This window comes from Cibotium barometz, chromosome 50 (genome assembly GCF_041138505.1).
Source record: "Cibotium barometz isolate CiBa-2024 chromosome 50, ASM4113850v1, whole genome shotgun sequence".
Lineage (NCBI taxonomy): Eukaryota > Viridiplantae > Streptophyta > Polypodiopsida > Cyatheales > Cibotiaceae > Cibotium > Cibotium barometz.
The window spans coordinates 4,831,136-4,847,314 of record NC_141095.1 but is presented as its reverse complement, the minus strand read 5'-3'; the positions used below and the strand labels follow the sequence as shown (position 1 = coordinate 4,847,314).

At 41.5% G+C, this 16,179-nt stretch overlaps 1 protein-coding gene across 2 annotated transcripts; it reads left to right on the top strand.

The window, feature by feature from the left end:
• The first annotated feature begins 6,973 nt into the window (after positions 1–6,973).
• LOC147609743 (heat stress transcription factor A-6b-like) lies at positions 6,974–11,369 on the top strand. Of its 2 annotated transcripts, none has more exons than XR_015264163.1 (4): positions 6,974–7,490; positions 8,797–10,129; positions 10,273–10,349; positions 11,069–11,083. XR_015264163.1 is itself a non-coding variant. In XM_086786998.1 (4 exons), the coding sequence occupies exons 1-4, from the start codon at positions 7,038–7,040 to the stop codon at positions 11,165–11,167; spliced, it is 1,572 nt and encodes a 523-aa protein (XP_086643124.1). In that variant the 5' UTR covers positions 6,974–7,037; the 3' UTR covers positions 11,168–11,369. The 2 variants fall into 2 exon arrangements, 1 of the variants encoding a protein (XP_086643124.1); XM_086786998.1 differs by having other exon boundaries at positions 8,797–9,739; positions 11,069–11,369.
• Positions 11,370–16,179: the final 4,810 nt, after the last annotated feature.

The window sequence follows — 16,179 nt, the reverse complement described above, 5'->3', positions numbered from 1 at the left end:
ACAAAGATATGTGTACATGGGTACACAGATGCTGATTGGGCTGGTAGTATCTCAGATAGAAGATCTACTAGTGGCTTCATGTTTTCTTTGGTGAGTACTGCTGTGACTTGGAGCAGCAAGAAGCAACCTACGGCTGCTCTATCTAGTACTACAAAGGCCGAGTATAGAGGTGCTGCTATGGCAGCATGTGAGGTAGCTTGGTTGAGAAAGCTACTTGGCAGATTTGGGTCTATCAGCGGATAGACAAGTTGTCATTTTCTGTGACAACATTAGCAGTATACAGTTGGCCACGAACCCAGTTTTTCATGCTCGCACGAAGCATATAGAGGTCCACTACCATTTTGTGAGAGAGAAGGTTTTGGCAGGAGACATTGACCTTGTTTATGTCAGCACACAGGATTAGGTCACTGACATCTTCACCAAAGCATTGGGTACAGAGAAACTCCGTAGATTCAGGGCTTCGCTTGGTGTACATGAGATGGAGTTGAGCTCAAGGGGGGGTGTTGAGATATCAAGCTCATCTAGTGAGTCGGTGGACACTGATGACCCGCCTGGGGGATAGGCCCCACACTTACACCACTGGCATGGTTGGTGAGATCATGGGTGATATGCGGCCAGTGGGATGACAGGCTGTGTGACAGCCATTCTAGAGACCGGCATAGTTATAGTGCCAGCTCATTTAGTTGGGTTCACACTATAGAGAACCCTAGTATGTATTTGGTTGAGTACCTTTTCATATAGTGAGTACTCTTATCTTTGTATATGGAGTGTTGAGTGTTGTGTGAAGAAGAAGAAGATTTTCAGCCTCTCACCTTGTGTGTTCTCTTTTAGGGTTTTGTGAGTGTGTGTATGCTTGCAAGAGCTCAAGCTCTCTTCTCCCCTCCATCTTTTCAAACACCCCTTGGCATTAGTAGCATTAGCTTAGGTTAATGAGTTGTGGGATTTGGTTAGTAAAAGATGTCATATCAAGGAGAAGTTACATTAAGGAAATTATGAGCTCATTTTGGGGCCCTCTAAGGAGTTTCATGCTCTTTCTCTCTCTAAAAAATGAGGCCATGGTAAGCCCTATCAATCTTATTTCAGAATCCCTCCATGTGGCATATCATTCAGAAGCTTATGATGAGTAGATTTCAAATATACAATCTATGATAACTTTCCAGTAGTAATGCTCAAGATACACCACAGACAAGATTTAAGATGCAAAATGTAACGTTACATGCCACATCATCACACCACTTTTTTGGGGAGCTTCACTATCCTATGTTAGAACCCCATCATGTTATATACCATTAGAAAGATCTTGAAGAGTACATTCTAAATCTACCAACTCCGAAAAAATTGGGAATGATGTGCTCAAATTTCACGGTGGCCCCATTTTTTAGAGAGACAAAGAGCATGAAACTCCTTAGAGGGCCCCAACATGAGCTCATAATTTTTCTAATGCAAGAGGGCTAGTGGGGAGTTAGGATCTTGTGGAGGTTATGGAAGCCCAATAGTCACATGGGTATCCCAAGAGAGTCACATGGTTGGATAGCTATATAAATCCCCTCTTGTATATAAATTGGATGTGTGATACATAGAAATGGAATACACCATGATGTTTTGCTTGTATCTTTATCTTGTTCTTGAACCATGTCTCTTACACCATGCTCATGTGTACATGTGTACTTCATGGCTATGTGTGTAGGAGCATATGTTTTCCCCCAAGCTATGCTAACACACTCTTTGCAAGTACAAATGCAAAATAACCCTATAGTGTGGATGAGGTTGCTTATATATTAGCTAACCCTAAGGTGCACATTGAAACTTGAATGGCAATGGAGAAAAACCTAGTGGGACAAAAGTATCAATGGCATAAGTACATGGCCTCACAATGTAGTATTATCATATATCTAGCAAAAATCTCAGGTGGTTTCTTACTAATTCATGCTACTTTCCTTTGTGATATCCTAGGATCAAAAACAAACTTTCCCATTCAATTATCTTTACAAAACTCATTCTGCCTTCTCTCACTAGACTTTTCCCAGATATAACAAGAGATTTATAACACACAAGGAGAGATTTTACACTTCATTTTTGGCTGGTTCTGCCATGAATGCCACATTTGTATAAGGCATTTTCTTTATCGAAATCCCACCCATTCAAGAGTTTTTTGCCTACTAGCTTACTTCAGTAGATGATCTGGCATGGCCTTCTTTTGTAGGAGGGGTTCCATTTCAATTTCTTCTCTCTCTTCATTAGAAAGGAACGAAGTTCCATCCTATAACCATTCGCATCAATCAATCAACACCCTAGGTTTTCTAAACCATCTTGGTGACTTACTCCTAGACCTACTTCTGATCCTCCCATATCCAACGAGCTTATCCTTTAGCTTTGAGAACTCCCCCAAGGTAGACAAGCATGTTGGATGGTGTGTAACTGTGAGCACTTGAAGATGATCTTCCTCTTGTGCTCAATGACTACCAAGCTACTAGGACATTCTAGGTCTCTTAATTCGAGAGATTGCATTCTGTACTTCCTGCTAATCATGTTGCCATAGTGCACAATCCATCTTCTAGTAGTGACCTACTCCTTTGTAGTAATAACGCTGAAATTCACTTGAGCACCGCTATGAAAATCCTCCAGTCACCCTTGTATAAGAATATGGCATAGCAAAAAGAGATAGCAAGACAAAGAACAATAGACAATGCAATAGACACACAATGGAGAGAATTCAAAAATTCTGACTATACCAAAGAGGTACAAGTGATGGTGCTGCCACACCCGAGCGCTCTCAAGTAGAGCTAAGATGGAGATCTAGACGTACTCTGGATGGAGGATATACGAAGTGTAGAAGGGGGTGGATACTCACAAGCATTGGATGCCTTAGCTCATGGCAACCATGTCCATAAATAGTACTGTAGGCGGTGTAGTAGATGCATATACAACAAGGGCAGTTACACTGCAGAGACAAGGTCACTACCCGCGTATCAAGAATGTGGTCCACCGACCATCGCCCGCTAATGATGGACCTGGTATTATCCAAGGGCCCCAGCTAATGCTTGTACCCCTCACCATCTCCTAACCATCATCAATGGTCACAATAATGACCCCATCGGCGTCTAAGCCGGGGTTCCCACTAAAGACATATGCACCATGGCTATTCCTCATAATGGGGGCCTAACAAATGTACACTATACATCTAAGTGAGATACATGCTAAGAGGTGGGTATTGAGTGTATGCTAACACCCCCTCTCAATGTCCACCCGAAGATGAACTAGGTTTTTGGCCCAACGCCAAGTTGATGAAGATGCCGAGTGAGCTAGTCCTTCCCAAGAGCCTTGGTGAAGATGTTGGCGCAATTTTGCTCTGTAGAGCAATACTCCAGCTTCACTATATCATCCTCTATCGGCTCCCACACATAATGATATTGAATCTTAATGTGCTTTGTGCGAGCATGAAACACAGGGTTCTTGGAGACAGCCATGCAACTCTGATTGTCACACCACAAGACTATAGCTTCTCTGATCTGAACTCCCATGTCAACTAAGATTCCACTCAGCCATACTACCTCACATGCAGCAAAGCAAGCTGCCTTATACTTAGCCTCTATGGAAGAAAGTGCCAAAACATGTACAACTTGAGCAATCAATGTCTTTTTGTAGGCAATAAAGTAAGCATGTTTGCTAAATCTATCTACTATAGTCCAAATCATATCATTTTTATTAGCAGTCATAGGAAATCTAGTAATAATAAAATCCATACTTATTTATTCCCATGGTTCATTAAAAATAGGTAAAGGCATAAGCAAACCAAATTTCTTTCCCTTATAACTTATTTATTCCCATTGTTCATTAGGAATAGGTAAAGGTATAAGCAAACCAAATTTCTTTCCTTAATCTTTTGACAAACAACACATTCAGTCACAAACTTAATAACATCTTTACGCATAGTAGGCTAAAGGAATCCATGGTGTTTCTAATCTTCGCTATAGTCTAGGATTCTAGCTTAACATCATTAATCTTAAATAGCAACCCTAATGAGACAAATGTTGTCTAAGAGAGTTTGGATTTTAAATTCCTTTAAGTGTTTCAATCTCTCCTAGTTTAATTCCATGAGGTTTCTCCTTAACCTCAGAACCTTAATCCATTGTGTTTCTAATCTTCACTATAGTCTAGGATTCTAGCTTGCCATCATTAATCTTAAATAGCAACCCTAATGAGTAATTAGATCACATCAAAATCTATCACTTTGATAAGATGAGAGAAGCTTTATCTCCATCTCTATCTCTTGCAAAATCTCTCATGAGTGATTAGATCACATCAAAATCTATCACTTTGATAAGATGAAAGAAGCTCTTCTCTATCTCTTACAAAATCTCTCGTGTTGTTGAAGAGATAATTAAAGTGAGATGATGTTGTTATTGTTGCAGAGAGCACCAAATTGTTAACAAGCTTATGAATTTCACTTTTTGATGAAGATCTTTCCAAAAAACAATCAAGCTTTAGGGAGGAGTCTTACAAACTCTAGTACTAACTCTTAAATTGGTTGTGGTCCTCTCTCTAGATTCGACTACTGTGAGCAAGGGATTTACATGCATAAAAAGGATAGGTAGTATGAGACCATAAATAGAAGTAATGGAGCGGATAGCTAGATTGCTTATCACTCATAATTACTCGTAAATGGAGTGGATAACTAAATTGCTTATCACTCGTAATTATATGCAAATGGAGTGGATAACTAGATTGCTTATCACTCATAATTAAGCAAATGAAATGAATGAAGGTAATCTCTAAATAGTAATATGTTAGCACAAAAGTCTATAGCTTACACACATGAAAGGTGTAGCTCACTCACAACTAGAAGTGTATCAGCAGCAGGTGGGTGGTGCAAATTCCATAAAAGGGCAAACAAAATTAGTCAAGTGTTGTAATATGAAAGTATATTTTATTATGTGCTACTACTCTAAGGTTCACAAACTTTGATTTATTAAAGTCCTAATCCTAAGTTTGTAAATCACTTACTCATCATAAATATTTCAATAACCCATTCATGGTCTACCATAACCACTTTTGTATGTCGGGAAGAGGTGTAAGAATCCTAAATCCTAAGTTTATAAACCAATTACTCATTATAAATATTTTAATAACCCATTCATGGGTTACCATGTGTACACTATAACCATGTTTATATGCGAGGAAGAGGTGTAGGTATTACCCATGGTGGGGTGTTGGGTGTTGTTCATGGGACCGAGCGAGATGCCAAGTGTGGATGTAGTTATGTCGTTTGGTGGCTACAAGCTAGGCCATGCAAAAATGTAAACAATGAGAATTGGTGCACATGCACACACGAACACACGTGCACGTATAAACACGCACACATGTGTGTGCGTGATTGTGCTCTCTCTCTCTCTCTCTCTCTCTCTCTCTCTCTCTCTCTCTCTCTCTCTCTCATTAAACAAGAGTCCTTGTATATTGTGAAGCTTACATAACAATAACCACCCATCATTTTTGTGCTTCTCTCTCTCTCTCTCTCTCTCTCTCTCTATATATATATGTGTGTGTGTGTGTGTGTGTGTTGTGTGTGTAGATATATATTTTAATCTATATGCATATATATAGATCTCTCTCTCTCTCTCTCTCTCTCTCTCTCTCTCTTTCTCTACATACATACATACATACATACAGATATATATATATATGATTGATATATGTGTGTGTACACACACAAACACACACACACACACACACACACACACACACATGTGTGTGTTTGTGTGCATATATATATACACATATATATATACATATGTATATATGTATATATATATACACACACACACATATATACATATACATGTATATATATACATATATACATATATATACATATATATATAGACACACACATATACATATACATATATATATATATATATATATATATACATATATACATATATATACATATATATATAGACACACACATATACATATACATATATGTGTGTATCTATATACATATATACACACATATATGTGTGTGTATATACGTATATATACACGCACATATATGTGCACACACACACATATGTATACATAATATACGCGTGCGCACACATACACATATATTGATACATATATACGTACATATACATGTACATGTATATGTGCACACACACACATATGTATGTTCACACACACACACACACGTATGTATACATAATATACGCGTGCACTCACATACACATATATGTGTGTGTGTGTGTGTATGCATGTATGTACATACATTTATATATAGATATATACGTAAATATATATATGTGTGTGTGTGTGTATGTGTGTATGTATGTACATACATTTATATAAGTATATGTATATATCTATATGTGCGTGCGTGTGTGTGTGTGTGTGTGTACACAATTGAGGAGAACCAACCACAAGTGGCCTTGAGTGGTGGCTTTGAATGATAGACTAGCCTCCAAGGGTGATGGAGTGTGGTTCGTAAAGAAGGTGACGAGAGCACGGAAATACATTGTGTGTGTGTGTGAGAGAGAGAGAGAGTCACTGTTTTAATGTCATAGGCAAAAGCAAATGGATCACATGTGATTCATAGAATGGGGCTTAGGGAGTACTCAAGTAGTATGGGCGGGCATGCCTCATGGGAGATTAACATGTTCTACTGTTATATATAAAATTTTGCACTTTAAAATCATTGTACCCACTTGTTACTTTCTGGAAGTTTGTGCATTTGGGGGACGCCAGTGCTCCAGGGAACTTGTGGTTGAAAATATACACTCGAGATCTCCCTTTTTGACAAATATCTTCTTGCGCTTTTGGGAGGTGAGGTGGCCCGTGGGGTGCGCTGACGTGGCGCTAAAATGGAGATGACACGTGTCGAGCAGCACGTGTGCAGATTTCGGAAGTTTCTGGAAGGACGGCGATAGTGGCTAGCACTGAAGGGAAGTTTCTGGAAGCTCCGCCAAGGGTTTCTTAAAGGGGAAGGTTCCAGAATGGTCGCGTGAACCCTTCGGATGCCCGTCTTCATATGTTAGCCAATGGCGCCCCCCATCCCTGTTTGGCATTCTGGATCAAGCCCGCTTATGCCCATCTCCCCTTCTGCCGCCGTCGATCAGCCTCGTTCACGCCCCGATCAGCCTCTCCACCCCATCGCCGCCCCCCCAGCAACGCAACAGGGCCTCAATTGGGCGGCGGCGGCGCCCGCCACTGCCGCCCTTCCGTCACCGTTGCCCTCCCTCCCAGCTGAGAGCCCCTTTGCCAGTGCGCCATCTCCCGCCCTTCCGGAAGATGCCGTGCCGGCCGGCCCCCCGCCCTTCCTCACCAAGACCTTCGACATGGTAGAAGACCCTTCCACGAACCCTGTTGTCTCCTGGGGCCCCGCCAACAACAGCTTCATCGTGTGGGACCCCCACGCCTTCTCTCGGGAGCTCCTCCCCCGCTTCTTCAAGCACAACAACTTCTCCAGCTTCGTGCGCCAGCTCAACACTTACGTAAGTCTCTATCTCCAGCTTGCATTTGACCTTCCAGAACTGCGTCTTGTATAACACACTTCAGGAGCTGATTGTGCTTTTTTGATGTCCTATGTCTCTTGTGTAGCGTAGCCATTGTCTTTGCCACTGCATGTATGCCCTCGATTACATTGCCATCCATGGTATGTGAACCCTCGTCACGCATGCATTTTGTATGCCCTACACTAAGCCTTCTGCTTCGCCAAAAAATGTATGCCGTTGTACAATTGCCATACAAAGTGCAAAATGAGCATTCTGCATACATGCTTTCCATGTTGCCGTACAACGTCTATGTTCACTTGGAATGGCTTTCCACATATCTCTACATAATCTGTGTGCACTTGGCATTGTTTCACAAAATATGTGTGCCAAAACAAGCCCCTCTATATCCTGCATGCATGATGATGCTCCCTTGGCAGTGCTTCCCATTTTGCCGTATATGATCTCTGTGCTTTTGGCACTGCTCTCTACATTTCTGTACAAAACATGTGCCCTTCGTTGCCTTGCCCTCCCATTGCTGAGCATAGTCTCGTGTACTTTAGACTTTTCCATCTAGCACATTGCCCTCTACGTTGCCATAAGCTTTTACATGGACGTGTCTATGTGCACTAGATACATAGTCCACATGTTCTATAGGTCTTGTGATTTTTATTTCCATTTTTTTTGAAGTGAGAGTAGGGGACTGAAAGCAGACGCTAATACCTCCTTCTTGAGAGGTTGGTAGATTCGAACCCAATACTCTTTGGGACTTGAGCACCACCGCTTAGGTAAAGTTCAGAGGCAGGTCCTGTAAAATGTGTATGCTATTAGAGTTTGTGTATTCCAATTAATGTCTTTACACACCCATGCGTACTACATGTGCTCTAGCCATTGTCTTTCCTCATACGCCCATGCGTACTATGTCTCTAGCCATTGTCTTTCCTGTTGCTGTGAAAAGCTTGTACACAGTGTAGTGTTTTGTACTGCTTGTTTATACTGCCATACACCAGTGCTTCAACAAAGAGCTGTCAAACCAAGTTTTCATTACTGCCCTCTTGAGGAAAGAAAGGGAGAAGCTCTGACATGCTTCCCTCACGCTTTCTCTCTCTCTTTCCTGAAGAGATGTGCCTTGTTGATGGGTACGGTGGTGAGTATTTCATATATTTTGTTTCTTACTGTTGTCATGATATAGTGGTTTGACTAGGTGAGTACCTGAGGATTTGCTGCTTCATCAACTGCTGTTTCAAACTCTATGGTTGAAGCAAGCTGTGCTGATGTCGATTGTGGAAACATCCCTCTAACTATGCAGGGTTTTAGAAAGGTGGACCCTAATCGCTGGGAATTTGCCAATGAGGGCTTTCTGAGGGGCCAGAAGCATCTTCTGAAGGGCATCCAAAGGAGGAAACCAGTCTCGCTATCCCAGCAACAGCAGCTATTGTTGTGTGCAGGTGGACCTTGTTTGGAGGTGGGAAAATATGGTGGCGTGCAGGGTGAAATTGAAGGGCTCAGGAGGGACAAGAACCTGCTTATGTCAGAGGTGGTGAGACTTAGGCAGCAACAGCAATCTACCCAACAGGAAATAAGTCTCTTGTCGCAGCGTCTTCAAACCACAGAGCAGAGGCAGCAACAAATGATGACATTTTTGGCCAATGCCATGCAGAATCCAACCTTCATGGCCCAGCTCGCACAGAAAAATAAGCAAACAAAGCACCTCCAGACCATAAGTAAGAAACGCCGCCTGCCCAGTGCGGGCTCAAACAATGTGGAGGAGAGTGGGTTTCTGTCATCACCTGCATTGCAAACTCCGGAGGGTGGGCAGCTCCTAGAGTACAATATAGCTTCCAGTGATGTAAATGAGGAGTTGGAAGCTCTTCTTCATGAAATGGGGCAAAACCAGCTCAATGAGGAGGCTGAAGGTCAGCAGTCAACAGCAGGAGTACAGGGTGTAAGTAAGGTAACCATAGCACAGCAGCAACAGGGGCATCGTAGCAGCAAGTTAGAGAGAGGAAAGGGCAAATTGGTAGCTCAGAAAGTGGTGAAGCTTGAAATCCCAGATGGCTTTGAAGAACTGAAAGACACGGATGGCACTGGGGCATATGTGCCTGATGAGAATGATATATTCTGGGATCAACTTTTGAGTGCTCAGAACCAACTTGCTGCCGCTGCTAAGTCAGCTATAGGAGAGGAAGCTAAAAACCCGATGCCGCCTGTTGGGAATAGTGCAGCTTCATCTGTGGCAGCTCTTCAAACCAGTAAGTTGTGGGAGACTAAATTGGACATAGATGATATAACAAAGCAAATTGGGCATCTGGGATCCAGCCCTCAAGGATAGGCCCATGCATCAAAGCATTGAGAAAAATCAAATAAAATCCCCTTAAAAGGAACATTGAAAAAAGAACAAGACTTGAATTTTCTAAAAAGGTGTCATTGATGGAAAGCTGCCACATCTCGAGCACTTGTTGCAGCAAAGTTCATTAAACAAGTGAATTTGTAGCAACCTTCATTAAACAGGCGAACCTGCGAATGCCACAATGGTGGTGTTGTAGAAGGGAAGCTGATCTGTGCTGCATTTTAGCGTTTTGGTACCTGTCACAAGCCAAGCAGTGCTGCATTTTGTGGTTTTTGCTACACATCTAATGAAAGTTAAGACATAGAAGTGCCTGTACTGCTACAATTTTACCATTTTTTTTAGTAGTGAAGTTCTCTACTCCTGAGATGTTTTTTCCAAAGGCTAGGAGATTTTTTGATAGGTAGATGCGTACCAATCTGACATCCCTTTTCGCAGAAGGAGCAACATTATCCATGAAGATGGATGGTGATTTTGAAAGCTGCACATGGACCATGGCAATGTGCAATAGACAGGTTAGCTTCTTTTGGGTCTCTACTAGCTTATTAAGAAAAAGCTGTGCAGTAATGTGTTGAGATTTTGTATTTTCTGGAATTTTCATTTAATGCAAAAACATTATTTTCAGTATTGTGGTAAATCTTGACATGGCTAATATGTTAACACATCCATGGGTAGTAGTACATCATGGGTTTGATCACTATCCAGTATTTAGGAATAGTGTATATGAAAGCAAGATTGTAATGTCTGCTCTAGTGACTAGTTGGTAGATGGAAATGTATCATTTTATGCTTTCAGAGGGGTTACAAACAGGCATTAATGATCAAGCTGGACTAAACCCTGCCCATGTGAAATGTCCGCTGATGTGTGTAAGAGGCCCCTGTTAGCACCATGCATGGATAGCACCAGTCTTCAGTGAATCCATTGCTTTTGGTTTATGATGAGATGTGCTTCGCTTTTCTCATGCTTCCAAGTGAGTGCAGGGTATCTGGTTATGCCATTTTTTAAAAAAAAGCTCTAAATTGAATGTGATCTTCTGAATTTCTAGGAACCTCTCATATGCTTTGATTTCATTTCGCTTCATATAACATGCCAGTGGCCAGGTGATCTGTTTTGCCTCGTGACTGTGCGTGTGATCTACAAGATGTGCTGCGCTTGGAGAAAAAGAAGTCATAACTGTTCTAGTTCAACCTAGTTGGTGTTCAAAGAGATCTGATAAAGCTCTAGTTTTGTGTAGGTTAATAGGGCCGTGCTGCACATGGAAGGAACATTCTCAAATTGCACTGGTGATATCAAAGTAGCCCAGTCTGCTAACATTTATACTTCTGAAACATAATGGGGAATGTTTTGTTGTGACTTTTTGTGATAGCTGCAGACGAAGAAGTTACTGGAGTGTAAGTGTTGTTCCATGCCAGCAACAGCTTAGGAAAGTTTATTATCATGGCTCTGCCCTAGTTGCTTCTACAGGCCATCAACTCTGTTGTAAATGTTGTACTTTTGTTTGCTATAGTGAAACCCTTTTAAATGCAACATCACAAATTGCAACTAATCAGTATCTTTAGCCGAGGGGTTATCTAAATTCGGTTTTAATCTTCACGCTTAACTAAGCTGATTAAGATGTCAACCACTCAAATTTCATGCCGTAGGGCAGCTTTGTTACAAACTAGTATCATGAGGTCTTCTTAAGTCAAGAAAACGCAATTTGCAATGCACGAGCGTATGTCTACTACTGCAAACAGACATTAAAACTCTTCAAATATAAGTTTTCCACACTACATAGTTTAAACCAGTGAAAAACTATGCTATCTTTACTGTACTGTGAAAATGGGAAAGGGCTCTTACATACCTCTATATACCTTAAGAAGATCCTTCATTAGTTAATAAGAGTTATCCTATATGCATCTTTCTACCATCACAAAGATCAACTTGTGGTACGGTTTTGATTCTTTGGCAATCAAGACACTTGCTTAATGTGCACTTTCAAACAAAAAGTAGCTTGAGTCCTCTCTCTTTGTCAAGCACTTCTTTGTCTACACTCATCAAGCATTTTTATCCTCTCTTTGGCAATAGCTTCTTTATGTATGCTATTTTGGCATTTTTATTTTTCAACCACAAAATAGTTTCGCCAATAATATATATGGTGCCAATCATACACTTACAACAGTTGGTTTTTCTAGGCTTGATTTTATTCAAAGAACAATACTTCAATTCTATCTATTACAAATGCAATCCAAAAAATGACTTAAATTGGCCATTCTACTATCCCTCCGAAGGCCATTTCATATATGTATATTGTGCAACCTTTCTAAAACCAATCAATCCACTACCTAAATGGGATGGGAGCAACTTTTAATTCAAAAGATGTTTTTATATTAGTATTGATAACAGATGCATCACCACCAGTAACACTCTTAGCTGTTAGAATTAGGGTTGCAGGAAAGCACACAAAGCTTGGAAAAGAAGAAGCAAGAATGCACACAACACAAAGTGTATTAGATTGTGTCAATGTACAAAAGATAAGTTAGCCCTAGAAGGCTGGGCGTATATACAAGCCGGGGAAAAAACCTCCTAAAGAGGGAAAAAGTGTCTCGGCGGTCCTAAGTGTGTTCACACACATCACTGCTTATATATATATGGCAACAAATCTTCCCTGGGAGTGATGGTGTGAACGAGATCTGGCACTCATGTATAGGGGAGTGTCATGCCCGAAGTAGACCAGTCCACAAAGGGGAGCAAGCCCAAAGCTTTGCGGAAAGCTTCGAACTTCTCACGAGGAAGCGCCTTTGTGAAAAGATCGACGAGGTTGTCCTGTGTTGGCACATAGGCCAAGTTGATCTCTCTTGCTGAGAGTCTCTCCCTGACATAGTGATAATGCACCTCAATGTGCTTTGTGCGAGCATGAAAAACTGGGTTTCTCGCAATTGCCAATGCGCTCTGACTGTCAGTAAAGATAGAGGTGGCAGACTCCTGTCCAATACCCAAGTTAGTCATAAGCCGTCTGAGCCACACACACTCAAGCGTAGCTGTGAAAGCTGCCTTGTACTCAACTTCACAACTAGAAGTGGCCACAGTAGGTTGCTTCTTGCTCAACCAAGATATGCATGAGCTACCGAGCATGAAACAAAAACCACTTGTGGACACTCTTGTGTCATAGCAACCAGCCCAATCTGAGTCCGAAAAAGCATGTAAATCTGGCGGCAACGATCCCCCCTTGGGATAAAACAACCCAAGATGTATGGTGCCACTCAAGTAGCGAAAGATGCGTTTAACTGCCTTCCAATGCTGAGACCCTGAGCTATGCATAAACTTGCTCACCTGTGAGATTGCAAACTGAATGTCCGGCCTCGTAATGCATACATAAATGAGGCAACCAACAGCTGTCTGATAGAGTGTGACATCAAAGTGATCTCCAGCATCATGAAGACTCAACTTCAAACCTGTCTCCATTGGAGTAGCAATAGGCTTGCAGTCTTCAAGGCCAAATCTCCGCAACAATGTCTCAATATACTTTGTCTGACACAAAGCAATACCTCCATCACACTGCTTAAATTGTATCCCCAAATAATGATGCAAATGTCCCAAATCTGACATTTCAAAAGAGGCATTCAAATCAGCCTTAAAATCAGCAATATGACTCTCATTTGGTCCTGTGAGCAGCATGTCATCGACATAGAGAGCAATGATTAGATGTACATCATCCACACGTTTAACATACAAAGTGCTTTCTGTTGGACTATTCTGAAAATCATGTGCAGTCAAATATGCATGCATCTTTTCATACCAAGCTCGCGGAGCTTGCTTTAAACCATATAAAGCCTTTTTCAACCTGCACACTTTGTTTTCTTGCCCTCTTTGAACAAAACCACGAGGCTGCGATACATACACCTCCTCATGCAAATCTCCATTCAAGAACGCAGTCTTTATGTCCAGCTGATGTACAATCCAAACATTATGAGCTGCCAATGCACAAATGCTACGAATGGTAGTCATACGACAAGCGGGAGCAAAGGTCTCATCAAAATCAATGTCCTTTTCTGGAGCATAACACTGCCATCTGGCTTTCGTTTCAACTTAAAAACCCACTTACATCCAATGGCCTTTTTACCAATAGGCAAATCACACAAAGACCATGTACCATTCTTCATTATAGCATCATATTCACTTTGCATTGCAGCCAACCAATTTTTTGATTTTTGTACCTCATCAAATGAAAGAGGTTCTTTCTCTTCACACATACTAGACGCAGCCAAAGCATAACAATCTGATGCATAAGAGGCATGCTGAAAACTTGAACGAGTACGACTAGACATAGGTGCATCAATTTTACTATCACGCAAGGTTTGTACCAGCCATTTAGGCATACCTTTAGCCTGCTCATTTTTAGCCCTATCCTCATGAATTATATCCTGTAAATCTGCATCAGAAATAGGCTTATCTATGATGTCGTTTGAAATCTGCATAGGTTGAATATTTACCTCATTAGGACTTACATTTGAATTCCCACCTGTAAATAGAGGCAACAATGTATCAAATACATCCCGTGAGCTCACACCTGTCTCTTTGGTACATGATAACAAAGGCTGTAGTACATCCCGTGAGCTCACACTTGTCTCTTTGGTACATGATAACAAAGTCTGCACAGTATCTTCCACAAAAACAACATCTCGACTAATCAAGATACGCTTTGATTGTGGATGATACAATCTGTAACCCTTGCTCTCAGCACTGTAGCCAACAAAAATGCATTTGACAGCCTTATCATCCAATTTTCTGCGTTGTTGCACAGGCACTAAATAAAGCATAGGCCAAGCAACCAAAGACACGCAAGTGACCAATAGAAGGCTTCCTGCCATGCCAAGCTTCATATGGAGTAATAGACTGCAAGGCCTTAGTGGGACACATGTTGAGTACATATGCAGCACACATGACAGCCTCAAGCCAAAACGCATGTGGCAAAGCTTGGCTCTTGACCATACATCGTGCCATCTCCATAAGTGACCTGTTTTTCCTCTCAGCAACACCATTTTGCTGAGGGGTATACGGCACTGTACATTGGTGTTTTATCCCACGACTAGCCAGAAATGCATCAAACTCTTTAGACATGTACTCCCCCCCTCGATTAGAACGGAGGGTGCCCACATTACAATTAGATACATTTTCAACCATAAGCAAAAACTGTTTGAAGCACAAAAACACTTCGGACTTTGCCTTCAGTGGATATACCCATGCATGCCTTGAGTAATCATCAATGAAAGTCACGAAGTACAAGTGTTTACCAAATGACGGAGTTTGCATAGGTCCACATACATCACTATGTACAAGTTGCAATTTGCGATTGGCCCGCACAGAACCATCCTTTGGAAACGCAGAACGCTGCATTTTGCCCAAAATACAGCCTTCACAAACATGTTTCAATGGTGCCTCAAGAGGGGGCAATAAAGCAACCATATCAAATTTCTGCAAACGCAGCAAACTAGCAAAGTTTAGATGACCAAAACGAGCATGCCATAGTTTTGCATCTGAAACTGCCTTTTCATCGCATTTGCTGAATCTTCCACACACTTGTCATAAGAATTGAGCCTATACAGCCCACGAAACAAGGTGCCAGATACAATAATCGTATCACCAGAAGTCAAATCATGAACAGTACATCTGTCATCCACAAATTTGACTACAAGTCCAAGTCTAGCAAGCGCAGAGACAGACAATAGATTCTTCTTTATCCCTGGCACATACAAAGCATCTGAAAGTGTGAAAGCGCTGCCATTTGCAGCAGTAAGCATAATTTTACCAATGCCCTTCACTGGGTAAGAAGCATTATTGGCACATGTGACAGTATTCCCATTAGGGACAGCCTCAAGAGAAGTGAACATATCACGATGCGAGGTAATGTGCTTTGTAGCACCACTGTCAAAATACCAAACATGAGAGTCAACAAAAACTGCCAAACATGCATCATGTACAAATGGCTAAACGCCCATTCTGTATCCTGCACAACATTTGCAGAGTCTGCATTTGTAGAAGCATCCACTATTATGGCTGCATTTGACTCTTTCTTCTTTGCCTCTTTAGCCTTTAGCTTAGGGCAATTCTTAATGACATGATCATTTGCCTTACAATAGTTGCATCTCGTCTTTTTCTTGCCTTTATCAAGAGCCTTCTAAGACTTATTGTTGCTACCTATGGAAGGAGAAGAAGTTGCAGACCTACTAATAGGAGAAGAAACAGTGGAAGGGGCTGCCTTACCACTTCTTCTCTGCTGTTGGGCAGCAATAAATGCTTGATCAACTGCACGCTGCTTGGCTCTGTTTTGCCTGGACTGCGCTTCTTGCAAGAGCTTGTTGACTA

Excerpts from the sequence above, each read along its gene's own strand:
- LOC147609743 (XM_086786998.1), top strand. The coding sequence starts at position 7,038 with ATGGCGCCCCCCATCCCTGTTTGGCATTCTGGATCAAGCCCGCTTATG. Across the intron at positions 7,491-8,796 it reads TGCGCCAGCTCAACACTTAC|GGTTTTAGAAAGGTGGACCC; the intron begins GTAAGTCTCTAT and ends CTAACTATGCAG. Across the intron at positions 10,350-11,068 it reads TGGCAATGTGCAATAGACAG|GTTAATAGGGCCGTGCTGCA; the intron begins GTTAGCTTCTTT and ends AGTTTTGTGTAG.